Source organism: Notechis scutatus, chromosome Z (assembly GCF_049901735.1).
Source record: "Notechis scutatus isolate UNSWTSFEM ecotype Mainland chromosome Z, rNotScu1.2, whole genome shotgun sequence".
Lineage (NCBI taxonomy): Eukaryota > Metazoa > Chordata > Lepidosauria > Squamata > Elapidae > Notechis > Notechis scutatus.
Window position 1 is genome coordinate 78,265,799 of NC_142025.1, and position 13,363 is coordinate 78,279,161.

General features: G+C 35.9%; 1 protein-coding gene across 3 annotated transcripts in view; it reads right to left on the reverse strand.

The window, feature by feature from the left end:
* COBL (cordon-bleu WH2 repeat protein) overlaps positions 1–13,363 on the reverse strand; it is a 129,260-nt gene that overhangs the window by 80,545 nt on the left and 35,352 nt on the right. For all 3 annotated transcript variants that reach the window (XM_087946459.1, XM_087946462.1, XM_087946461.1), the window contains exons 2-6: positions 11,211–11,414; positions 8,850–9,063; positions 7,219–7,447; positions 4,570–4,614; positions 2,225–2,310 (exon numbers count right to left, since the gene is read on the reverse strand). In XM_087946459.1, the coding sequence (XP_087802585.1) occupies positions 2,225–2,310; positions 4,570–4,614; positions 7,219–7,447; positions 8,850–9,063; positions 11,211–11,414 (778 nt within the window). The remainder of the gene's footprint in view (positions 1–2,224; positions 2,311–4,569; positions 4,615–7,218; positions 7,448–8,849; positions 9,064–11,210; positions 11,415–13,363) is intronic.

A 13,363-nucleotide genomic window follows, 5' to 3' on the forward strand; every position in this document is an offset into this window, starting at 1 on the left:
AAAGGCATTAAGAGTTGTTAACCTAATCCTACATAGCTTTTTCTCTGGTAATACCACACTACTAACTAGAGCGTACAAAACATTTGCTAGACCAATACTTGAATACAGCTCATCAGTCTGGAACCCACATTACGTATCTGATATTAGCACAGTTGAGAAAGTCCAGGAATATTTCACAAGAAGAGTTCTCCACTCCTCTACTCGTTGTAGAATACCTTATGCCACCAGACTTGAAATTCTAGACCTAGAAAACCTTGAATTACGCCGTCTTCGGTCTGATCTAAGTATGGTATATAAAATCATACATTGCAATGTCCTACCTGTCAATGAATACTTCAGCTTCAACCATAACAACACAAGAGCACACAATAGATACAAACTCAAGGTTAACCACACCAAACTTGATTGCAGGAAATACGACTTCAGCAACAGAGTGGTCAATGTCTGGAATACTCTACCTGACTCTGTAGTTTCTTCCCCAAACCCCAAAAACTTTAACCTTAGACTGTCTACTGTTGACCTCACCCCTTTCCTAAAAGGTCTGTAGGGGGCATGCATAAGAGCACCAATGTGCCTACCGTCCCTGTCCTATTGTTTCTTTTATTTTTCTTATATGTACCCATTTCATGTATTCATAACTATGTATATACTTATACTTATTATCTTGTAAGCAATTGACAAATCAAATAATAAATAAATAAATAAATATTCTAGAAATATGAGTATACTCTACACAACGTAGTATTACAATTTACATTTACGTGTGTGTGTGTGTGTGTGTGTGTGTTTTTGTGTGTTTGAAACACTGTTCTTAACATTTAGTTGCTTGGGCAGTCTTACCTCACAACATTTATCTATCTATCTATATTTGAGATTGATATGAGCTGATACATTAATGTCTGTATATCATATAAATGCATACAGAAGAATACATTTCTCAATTGATAAGTAGGTAGCCCTCAACTTAGTAGAACAATTGAGCCCAAAATTTCTGTTGCTAAGCAAGACAGTTGTGAAATATGTTTTGTCCCATTTCATGACCTTGGTTGACACAATTGTTTAAATGAATAACCATAGTTGTTAAGTTAATGGTTGTTAAATGAATCTGGTTGACTTTGTTGAATCTACTGACTTTGTTTGTCAGAAAGTCACAAAAAGTGATTCCATAACCCCAGAACACTGTCATTGTCATAAATGTGAGCCAGATGCCAAGTGTCCGAATTTTGAACATGTGACCATGCGGATGCTGCAATAGTCATATAAAAAAAAATAGTCATAAATCACTTTTTTCCAGTACTGCTGGTAACTCTGAATGGTCATTAAATGAATGGTTGTAAGTCAAGCGCTGACTGTACTATATCTGACCTGCACATATATATCTGACCTGCATAATATACATTATATGTACAATGCTTAGGAAACAACTAATATTTTAAGAAATGTTCCTAAAATCATATCTACATTTCTTAAAATGAAAACACAGACTTCCTTTTTATATAGTTCTTCAGAGGGGTAGCAGCTCATGCTCCGTTTTTTCATTTGCCATTGAGACTTACATAATGTGAGAATGTTCAGGTTAAGATTGTTTGCTGTTGAATATGTAGTTCAAAAATTGAAACATGACCTTAGACTGTTCTATAGCTGCCATACTTTAATTTGATATTCATAGAATCATTTACTAAAAATACTTTGATTTTTTAAAAATCTAATGTCCCAGTAAATGCTATTTATTAGGCACAGTAAAAACTATAGCTCTATCAAGCAATAGCAACAGCATTTAGACTTATATACCACTCCACAGTGCTTTACAGTATTATTTGGTTTACAATGTCAACATCTTGCCTCCAACCATCTAGACCTCATTTTACCGACCTCGGAAGATGGAAGGCTGGGTCAACCTTAAACTGCATCAGGATCAAATTCCAGGCTGCAGGCAGTTTGCCTGTAATATTTATATTCATTCCAACCATTGCACCACCATGGCATGAGGAATAGCTGAGGGATAGCTGAAAAAATTACTATAACCCAATGAATCTATATCTATCTGCAGCATTGGATTGTGGGTTACAATTTTGGGTTATTAATAGATATGCTTGGTCAATATTTAAATGTGACAAAGATGCAATAAAGAGTTACTTTAGCAACACCCTAAATACAAGCTACAAGACAAAACATACAGAGATAAGTAGGAATCATTAGCCAAATAAACAAATATAGTATTTACCTTGTTCTTCACACTTGTCCTAAAAAATCCAAGAAATCCTTTCTTTTCTTTTACTGGTGTGTCCCAACCAGTTGATATTTTTGTTTCTGTTAAACGCACAAGTCACAATGACTATTCCAATCCAGCTCAAATGACATTTTAATAGAATAGCTTATCTATTTGAAAACTGAAATAAGAAACCTCTACTCCATAGAGGACACAAATATATATTAAAAAGAACTTTTATTATTCTCATGAGAGAAAAAAAGTCATATGGGATTCACTAAAGTCACTTATTTTAGATTTCAACCAAGTTTTATTTATTTATATTAAAACTCTCTGTCTTTGTATCTGTCTGTGGGTATAGATTCTATTAGACTCTTTAAACATGACATAACAAATACAATTTTATTTACAATCAAAAACAAGCATAAATGTGTAAAACACTGTTAAACTCTAATGAAAGCTCATCCTGCTCATTCTTTTTACATGATCTTTTATTATATTTTCAATCAGTCAAACAATTGTTGGCTATTCTGAATATGATGGTTTGCATCTGAATGGAACAGAATTGTGTGATCTAATTGGGTAATTATGCAGTGTACTGCTGATATTTTTTAAACACAAGCAGTATAACAGATTTTAAGTTAGGAAATAAGACAACAGGACAATTTATCCCAAAGAATACCACTTGGCAATTTTGTATAGACAATTTTACCACTCCTTCTATTATTGCTTCTTTACTATTAACTGCCCATTCTTCTTTTAGCTTGCCTAATCAAAACTTGTCTAATATACTCCTCCCTATTTTGTACAAATAATAATAATAGATACTATTTTCTGGAATCTGCATCATTTTACACAACAAATATCACACAAAAATTTAGCTAGTATCTGCAAACAGATAGCAATAGATAATTTATATTGTCTATACTTGACATATTCTATGGAAAATTCACAAATGAGGTGTTTCAGACTAAAATACTACATTGGACAGATAGGTGGATGAGTGGATGGATGGATGGATGGATGGATGGATGGATGGACGGACAGACAGATAGACAGACAGATCAGAGACTAGAATGTCAAAATGTGTTCATATGAAGGTGTGAAAAATCGAAGTGTTACACTTGATTAATCTGGTATCAGATTAATACATTGCCAAAGCAAAATATTGATTTCGTAATAAATAAAAGTTGTACTTGATAATACATATCAATTGCTTAGATTCTCACTAATGGCTTTTCTGCGTTTTCTACAATAAACCAACATATTTGAGAATTTGTGCCCTTGGAAGTCAATTCTTGCAGTTTCTTGCCTAACTCGTCAAGACAGGTCTGCTTTAACCTTTAAATAACTGAATGCATCTATTAATGTATCTATTTCCTTAAAGGTCCCCATAAAGGGAATTCCTAAAGCTCCCATAAAGGCCAAAATATTTGTCTCCACTGTTTCCACAAGTGACTTGGATCCAACAGATTGCTAGCAGGGAAAGGTAGCTCATAGCTGTGGATTGCCCATTTTGTATAGTTAATGAAAGCTTTGGTCTTAAAGGCTTAAAAATAACTATGATACAATAATTGTTATGTATAAATTAATATTACAATAGAGCCACTTTGGTGTGGTGGTTAAAGCATCAGGCTAAAACAGAGATCTCCAAACTTGGCAACTTTAAGACTTGTGGACTTCAACTCCCAGAATTCCTGAGCTTACATGACTGGAAAAGGAATTCTGGGAGTTGAAGTCCACAAGTCTTAAAGCTGTCAAGTTTGAAGACCCCTGGCTAAAATAATAGGAAACTGTAAGTTCTATTCCTGCCTTAAGGCACAAAGCCAGCTGTGCCTTAGGCCAATCACTTTCTCCTAGCCCTAGGAAGGAAGCAATGGAAAACCACTTCTGTAAAACCTTGCCAAGAAAACTGCAGGGGCTAGTCCAGACAGGCTCCAAGAATCTGACACAACTGAATGGAAGGAAAAAAATGTTTACAAAGATTGATAATAAAAGTAAAACAAATGCAAAGTATGCACAAACAATAATCATTAGCAATTCATACAAAGAATTACAAATAATCCAAGCCCTTGTTTACAGGCATTCAACTACAGATAATTATGTTCTATGGTTCTATGGCTATGAATACTGTACTATTAAATTTGCTATTAGTTACCATGCATGTTACAGATTAAACTGACACCCGCAGTTTACTTTCATGCTAATAAAACTTTTGTTTTATTAAAAACAAAAAGTTTTCTACTGTTTGCTAAAATTCATTATGATTCCAGAGATAAATAATATAATAATATTAATATCAAAACATACAAAAACAAAAGCTAAAAGGCAAATTTATCTCCAAGTAGATTTTACAGTACCTCTATAGCTCAAAGTAGGTTCAGAATGAATTTTTGATGGAAGAGCTGCAATTACAGGGAAGTAACGCTATGAAACTATGCAATATATTGATTTATTTACTTATACAAGATTTTAATATATTGCCTATTTTCTAAGGTTTACTATAAAAATACCACCAGCAGCAGCCAAAAAGGTAAAGACAGTCTTTCTACCATCAATGCCTAAACATACTGAATAATAATAAGAGATGAAGCATCTTAGACAAGATCAGATGTTTAGGGCTAACCCATATCTTAGAAGGCACCTATTTCAGAGTATGGGGGCAACTTCTAAGAAGATATATTGTCAGACTCCTACCTCTTTTGTGAGGTGAAAGCCTTAAGCATTCCCTCCTTCAAAGACAATAGAGGGTAGGCCATATCTTATTGGGAAAGTTTTATTTCATAAAGTAAGAACAGGCTTCTTTCTTGTAACTATGCCTTTACACCATTAATTAATGATTCAGTTAAATGAATCATTAAACTGAGTTTTTAGGAAAAGAAAAACTCAACTGAATTTAATTTTTTGAGTGGTAGAGTTCTAGCTACTAGTTTTCTTACCCTATCCCCAACACTTCTGCACTTATAGGGGATATAGGAACATTATCAATCACAGATCCAAATAATTACTTCAGAAGTTAATGCTTAAATGGCCAAATAAAGATCAGAAAAGGATCCAAGTTGTGTTAAGGTTCCACCAAATTTCATAAAAGTTGATAAAGATTGATCAGTACCTGCCTCTACAATATATTGTTTTATATAGCACTATTGTTTTATATAAAGGGTCATATATGGTTTTCATTTATTTTAAACACTTTGTGGAATAAACCTGAAGATATTTGTACAGTTAAATGCTTGTTGCTGCTCCTATTAATGTAGATGATTCAATTTGTTCAGTGATTGAGTAATGTCAATTCAATTCAATTCAATTCAAATGCTTACTAAGTAATTTCACTTTGAAATTATTTTATAAGCTTTTGATGGGCGTTCTGGGTTTTGATGATATAACTGCTATGTCACTGGAAGCAAAAAGAAGTTTTTGTTTCTCATTATATTCTATGACAGATTACTATGAGAGGGATTGTTAATTATCATAAAACAAAACTAGTTGAATATTTTACCAGTTCAGATATTCGTAAGTGAAAAATAGTTAAAATTAACAGTGAACAAGTTACAATTATGTAAATGCCTTGGCATTTCTTCCAGACTTCTTGAAATTAAGAAGGCCAAACTCAATATAATATGGAAAAGTTGAAAAAAATGCCAATGAAGTAAAACTTTGTAAGACCCTGGCAGATATTATGTTGCAGTAGCAATTAAAACTTTCAAGGCAAAAACCACTTCTCATCTGATATATGATTCTTAAGTTTGTATTTATTAGGATAATTACTCTTTATAAATGATACAGAGATGAGATTTAATATAAAGATTTCCTCTGCTTATTTTACACATTGCTTTAATATTAGAAACATGCAGGTTAATAGAAATATAAACCTAGCTCCCTTCTTTTCTTTCTTTTTTAAGCTTAAATCAACTTATTTTTTCATCAGAATTAATTCTAATATTTTTATACCATTGGCTTAAATGAAATAAAGATCTTATAGGTAAAGTAAGAGTAGTAGGATATACAATGGCCTGATTTCAATGTGATATGCAAAGTAAATTGTATAATTGAAAAATATTTCTGAAATAAGTGATATGGACAGATGTATGGTTTATAAACATCCAGATTTAAGAAGTTGTGTAATCAAAAAGCACCCAGCTAGTTATTTAACTAATATAGCAAAGCTAAAGCATTACAGGACATTTATAATGGCTACTATCAAAGTGCTTTGCTCAACTGTACTAGAGAGTTGATATTAAAAGGGCCCTTTCATTACAGAAGGGTAACCTTCCTGCAGGAGAAAAAATGCAGCTGATCACTTGGTTTTTGTATTGCTTCTTTTATCATCTCTTTTAAGAGTTACCCAGGTGCTTTTTATCTATTTCCTTTATTCTTTAAAAATATATGATTAAAATATAGTGAGAAACAAAACTGAGCAAGATTCACCATGGACAAGCAGTGACCCTATCTTGTTGAGATTTAATTTGATTTCATTCAGACCCATAAGGCCAGGACTTCAACAGCATCCTTAGGCTAGTAATACAAAGTTGAATGCAGGTTTTTTGGATTAGACACTGACCATAATAAAAGTTCTGTTGTATTATATAGAATTGGGTGTCCTTAGGATACTGAGGATACTGCATCCTGAACCAAGAGATGATGTGCCCTAGCAACTTCATGTTGTTTTTAAATAGCATGAAGAGGAGATCCACAATGTATGTAACAGTATCATTCGTTCATTCATTCAATTTGTATACTGCCCATCTCATTATCAAGGAACTCTAGGCAGCTTCCAATACCACACATAACAAAATACAACAATTACAGGATTAAAACATAAAAACATAGGGCATTAAAAATTAAAACTTTAAAATTAATATTAAAGTGGATAAAAAGAACCAATGTATAGAAAGACTGAAAGTGAGTTCTACTGATCTACTAGACACCTCCAAAATGGATGTCCCAATTTATAAGCATTAATATCTACAGTAGTTTCCTATGATAATTTAACATAGATCATGACTTACCTTTTTGATTGTTCCAGGCATAAAGCTCCTTTATCCCTAGGTCATTCAATGACTTTGTCAATTCCAATTTTTCGCCAGTGAAAGTATCTCTTAAGAGAACAATGCTTTCCTGACTAACTTCACACTTTTCACAAATGATTGGGATTATACTCTGAAGAGGAACTTCAGGATTCACTCGAACTACTGTCTTTTGTGTCTTCAAATAATTTACTACCAGTCGCACCGTTCTCTAGGGAAAAGCAATTCAAAAACAACCAAGATGTCCAAGCATAATACTTTGTTAATATAATTCAAATCCAATTAAAATAGATCATTTAAACTGGATGAGAAAACTAAAATATAAATGTGCACTGTACCTTCATTTCATTTTAACGCTACAAGATTCTGCATAGATATATGCATAAACAGAAATGATAAGTGCAATATTCTTATATAACACTGAAAAAAAAATAACGAGAAAGGAAACTGAAGAGAAATTACATTTACTAAAATACCATATTTAGTTGTCATAGAAAATAAGGATGTCCTGATTCCTCGAATCTTCCCTCATAAATTAGTTTCAAAACATCAGTTGCAAATAAGAACCATGGAGAAGTTATTTGGCTGGGGATGATGTACAAGTGGCTGAGAAGGGTGTATGAATTACTGGAGAGGCACGGGGCAGGTGAACCCGTGTGGATGCACGAATATGCATGGGATGTGAGACATGGCATAAGCACATTGAAGATTAAGAAGAGTGGTCAGAAAGCACACAAAGAGTATAATGAGGTTTGAGGAGCTGCACAAGGGAGTCATGGTATGAGAGCAGCAAGGCTCAGAGAGGGAGAGAATGCATGGATGGTGGGAGAGGCATGGACAAGTGTAGTGAGGCACAAAGTGATAAGCAAGGATATACTGGTGGCCAGTGAGGAACTGTGTGAGTGCAGAGGACCTAAGGGAGGGTGCACAGCGGGTAATTGATTGGTTTTTCTTGTGGAAAGCCAGCAGGAAGGTTGCAAATCATCACCATGGGATACTGCAATTGTCCTAAGTGTAAGACAGTTGTCAAGTACCCAGATTATCATCATTTGACTGTTGGGATGTTGAGGCAGCCAGAATTTTGAGGACTCGTATAACTCCCTCTCATTCAATGCCATTGTAACTTGAACAGTTGCTGGACAAGTGATTGCTAATTGAGGACTACCTGTATGTCTGTTATACTACACATTTTGCATGATCCATTCCTGAAATGAGTTTCCCACATATTGAAATCAGACCTAGATGTCCAAGCCACAAGCTTTTTGGATGCTTCAGTTAGTTAATTCATGCATTCACTTTTTATTATGATATTCATATACTGCTTATTTAAAAACATCAAATTATTTAAGATGTCAACTTATTAAACTGAATGCAATTCATAAAGCAACCACACATTTTTTCAGGTTTTGACAGCCTATTCAAAAGAACCTCCAACTGTAAATTCAATCAGAACACTAGATCCTTGTGTATTTGGTCAATAATCCCTATCCTTGTGATACTTGATGGATTAAAAGATTGTATCAGCAATACTAAAATCATCCAGCATAGTGAGGTGACAATCCCCTTCTCTTGGACATAATGCAAGAAAATACATCATAAGAAAATGCTTTTACCTCAGGAATCTTTGGTGGAGGCCGCTTAATTTTTTTTTCTTCGGGAACCTTCAATTTTAGAAGTATCTTCTGTACATCTAATGTCCCTATCAAAGTATTTGGCTTGTAACTCACAGATTGTTGTGTCTTCCCAGACTGCAACTCAAAAGTATAGTGGGCTGGGTTTAAGTGGTACTGGCTGCACAACTCTACAAACAGATCCATCACAGGTTTGCTGGAAGAAAAAATGCTGAAGGTTATTCATGACAAGGCCAATTATAAACTAGGATTAACTGTAGGCTTTTGTTGAATATTTTACAATAAATACCTATACAACATACATCACAACAAAAAATATCAAGTCATTATTTTGAAAAGACGTAAACGCTCTTCAAAAAAAATACATGGAAAATATAAATGTTCAAAATCTTTTATATATCTGCATTTTACAGAAGGGTAGGCAATTAATTTTCCCAAAAGCACATGAGAAATGGGGACTGTTGTGAAGGGCTGAATCAATAGGAAATATTTATTAACCAAGGAGATGATTTATCAATTATCATTAAATATCATTGCTTCTCTAAATAAAATCTTCAGGAAACAAATTAGATTTATTTTGATTTTAAAAATTTATTAAGGTTTATTATAGCATAAATTATATTAAAATAAAAATTTTAAAAGGGGGAGTGCAAGACAACACAAGAGCAAACAATAGATACAAACTCAAGGTTAATCGCACCAAACTTGATTGCAGGAAATACGACTTCAGCAACAGAGTGGTCAATGTCTGGAATACTCTACCTGACTCTGTGGTTTCTTCCCCAAACCCCAAAAACTTTAACCTTAGACTGTCTACTATTAACCTCACCCCTTTCCTAAGAGGTCTGTAGGGGGCGTGCATAAGGGCACCAACGTGCCTACCATCCCTGTCCTATTGTTTCTTTTATATTTTTTTCTTATATGTATCCATGTATTCATAACTATGTTTTTACTTATACCTATTATCTTGTAAGTAATTGACAAATAAATAAAATAAATAAAAAAGATGGTAGAAAAAAAGGACAGAAGAAAAATGTGTTGACTTCCAACTATTTCCAACACAGTAAAATACTAATACAACTACAACCTCAACTTTTTATATTACTTATACTTACTGCTTTTCTTATCATTGAACCTTGTTAGACAGGGCCCAATGCTTACAGCTGCCAATGACCTTCTGAATCTTATCTAAAATATTAGCAATTTCCCCAGAAATTTACTCAGAACATAGAATAATAGAATTGGAAGGGACCTCAGAAGTCTTGTAGTCCAACCGCCCCAGATTGCTGGAAGCAGTAGGCTGATTCTGTAAACCGTTTAGTAAAGTACTGTGAAGAGGTATATAAGTCTAAATGCTATTACCTGGTCTCTGTTCAAAAGTCTCCAGTGATGGAACACCCTCACTTCTGAAGGCAAGCTATTGGATTGGTTTATTGCTCTCACTGTTAGAAAAGTTCTCCTTGAGTATAGGTTGCTTCTCTACTTGGTTAGTTTTGAAGATCATTGTTTCTTGTCTTCCTTTTTTGTGCTTTGAAAATAGTTTGACCCCTCATCTTTGTAGGACCTCGTCAAATATTGGAACAATGCTATTATGCCACTCCTGGTCCTTTTTTTTCATTAGACTAGACATATCCAATTCCTGTAACCATTCTTCATACGTTAAAACCTCCAGCCTCCAAATCATTTTTGTTGCTCTTCTCTGCACTCTTTCCAGTGCCTTGATATCTTTTTTATATTATGGTGACCAGAACTGGTTGCAGTATTCCAAATAAGGTCTTGTTAAGGCTTACTAAAGGGCTACTAGAAATTCATGTGATCTAATTATGCCAAAATCCTTTTGGATCTTGAACTTTTCTTCTGGACTGTTGACTATCCCTGCTAGCTTAGTATCATCTGCAAATATGATGAGTTCCCCTTCACTTCCTTCATATAGATTATTTATAAAGATATTGAAGAGTACTGGGCCTAAAATGGAAGTTTGGTGTATCCCAATGCTTATTTCCATCCATGTGGATGTAGTTCCATTGAAGACAACATTGAGGGCAGTTTGTCAGCCACCTTTTACATTTTACTAGCTTGCCAAGAGGTAGTACGATGTCTACTTTATCAAATGCTTTACTGAAATCTAAGTATAATATTCTAATTGATCTACTAATTGGGTATTTTATTGAAGAATGAAATAAGATTTGTTTGGAATGATCCTTTTTGAAAAACCCAGGTTGGCTACTGGTTGTAACCTTGTTTGCTTCTAGGTGTTACATATGTGTGATTACAGATGTCTTTACCATGGAATTTTTAAAAGTTGTGGACAGTATTATTTGTTTCAGGTATTAAAAACCTTACCTCCCATGTACAGTTTTTTTCTGTTCTTCTCCATCTGGAAAAACTACCAGAATGTCCACTATGGTTTTAATCAAATTTCCCTTCATAGTTAAGATATTTTGATCTGACCACATTCCTAGGGTTGGGATTACTTTATGTTCATTAACGTCATGTGCAATGGGAGGCTGTTTTGGTGGTTGGGGAGCACGCCTCTTAATTTTTTGCCTGAAAAAAGAAAAAAAGACAATAGTGACCACATTTGCCTTATTTATATTCCTAAGACATTGTTCCCTTTGCGCAAGTGGAAAGATCACCTGTTCTGGCATGGAAATAAACTTTGGTAGCCAGAACTATTACTAATGAGAAGTCTTTTTTATGTCTCAGGATCTTCACACCCCAGCTTCCAAAGATTTTAGTACTGGTTTGTGATATGACACCTACAAAAAGAATAGATATTACATTGCATGTGTGCATACATATAAAATGTTTAGGTTTTTTTTTCCAGCAATTTTAATAGTGTTAACTTTAGCAAAGAAACAGTTGTGAGAACTCTGTTGACAATTTGCAGTTGGGAAGAAAGGCTCTTACAGGTGGTTGTTAAACCTGTTAAACCAATCTTCAGCAACAATAATTCAAACTTAAAAAGGTGCTGAAGGAGTGGTAGTTATGACTAGTCCTTGTAGTTACAATATTACAATATCCTACAGTGTTGTGATTAGCAATTCTCAATCATCTTTGCTGGATTCATACAAACAAAATCAATGGGGATGCTGGTAGGGGGTTACAAATGGTGATTATATGATGTCCTGCTTAATTGATCACAGTAATTCCCTTAACAATGACAACTGGAAATTCCAAAATTTCTGTTGCTAAGTGGAACGGTCATGTAATATACTTTATAACTGTGTCACTTAGCAATACAAATTCCAGTCCCAATTAAGTGAGGACTACTTGTATTCAATTTGGTAAAACAAAATGGGCGTTGGTTCTTACCTGATACGCCCCTTCTCGGCGAGCCGCAAGGAGCATCCAGAGACTGGGATGTGCTTCCGAGTCCTCTTCTTGCAGGCTGAGCTTTAGATGAGGAAACGCTCCGCCCCCTCACGTGACATCGCGGAGCGCCTCCCCAGTTTTTGCGATAACGAGAAGAGAGGTTATTGATTCTTTCTAATCTACTATTGGCTCCTTGGCTGAAGAAAGAGCCCCCACCAGACGGAGAAATTAGGGTGGGGCTGGATGCTCCTTGCGGCTCGCCGAGAAGGGCGTATCAGGTAAGAACCAACGCCCATTCTCCCTCGAGCCGCTCGGAGCATCCAGAGACTGGGACATACCAAAGCTGGGCTGTCCTACGGGTGGGACTCCGTCTGGCCGAAGGCCCCTCCGGATCACTGATGACCCTCTGTAAGACCCGTCGGCCAAAGAGGCCTCCGCTGAGGCGTACGTATCTATTTTATAATGTCTGATAAACGGGGACGGAGAGGACCAGGTGGCTGCCCGACAAATGTCAGCGATGGGGGCTTGTGTGGCCCAGGCCGCCGAGGTGGCTGCACTTCTGGTGGAATGGGCGGTTATCCCACCCGGAGCGGGCAGAGAATGGGAAAGGTAGCACCTCGCAATAGTAGCCCTGATCCAGCGACTGATGGTGGAAGGGGAAACCTTAAGCCCCATTGACCTGGGTTGAAAGGATAGGAAGAGGGATTCCGACCTTGCATGGATTGAGTGCGCTTAATATAAATACGCAAGGCCCTTCTAACATCTAGGGTGTGCCAGAGGACCTCCCTGCCCCTGGAGGGCCTGGGGCAGAAATTTGGTAAAATCAGTTCCTGTGACCTATGGAAGGGAGAGTTAACTTTGGGTAGAAAGGTAGGGTCGGGACGAAGGACCACCCGGTCTGCGTGGAACACGCATAGATCGCTCCTGACTGACAGAGCTGCTAATTCCGAAACTCGGCGAGCAGAAGTAATAGCTACTAGAAAAACTACCTTGAAGGTGAGAAACTGCAGGGATGACTCCCTCAAAGGCTCGAACGGGGGGACGTGTAAGAGAAACGAGGACCTTGTTGAGGTCCCATGTGGGGAACCTGTGAACGGTAGGAGGGCACAGGTTGGTGGCGCCCCTAAGGAAAGATCTAACCCTGGGGTGGTGAGAAAGGGAACCGTAGTTATCACAGGAGA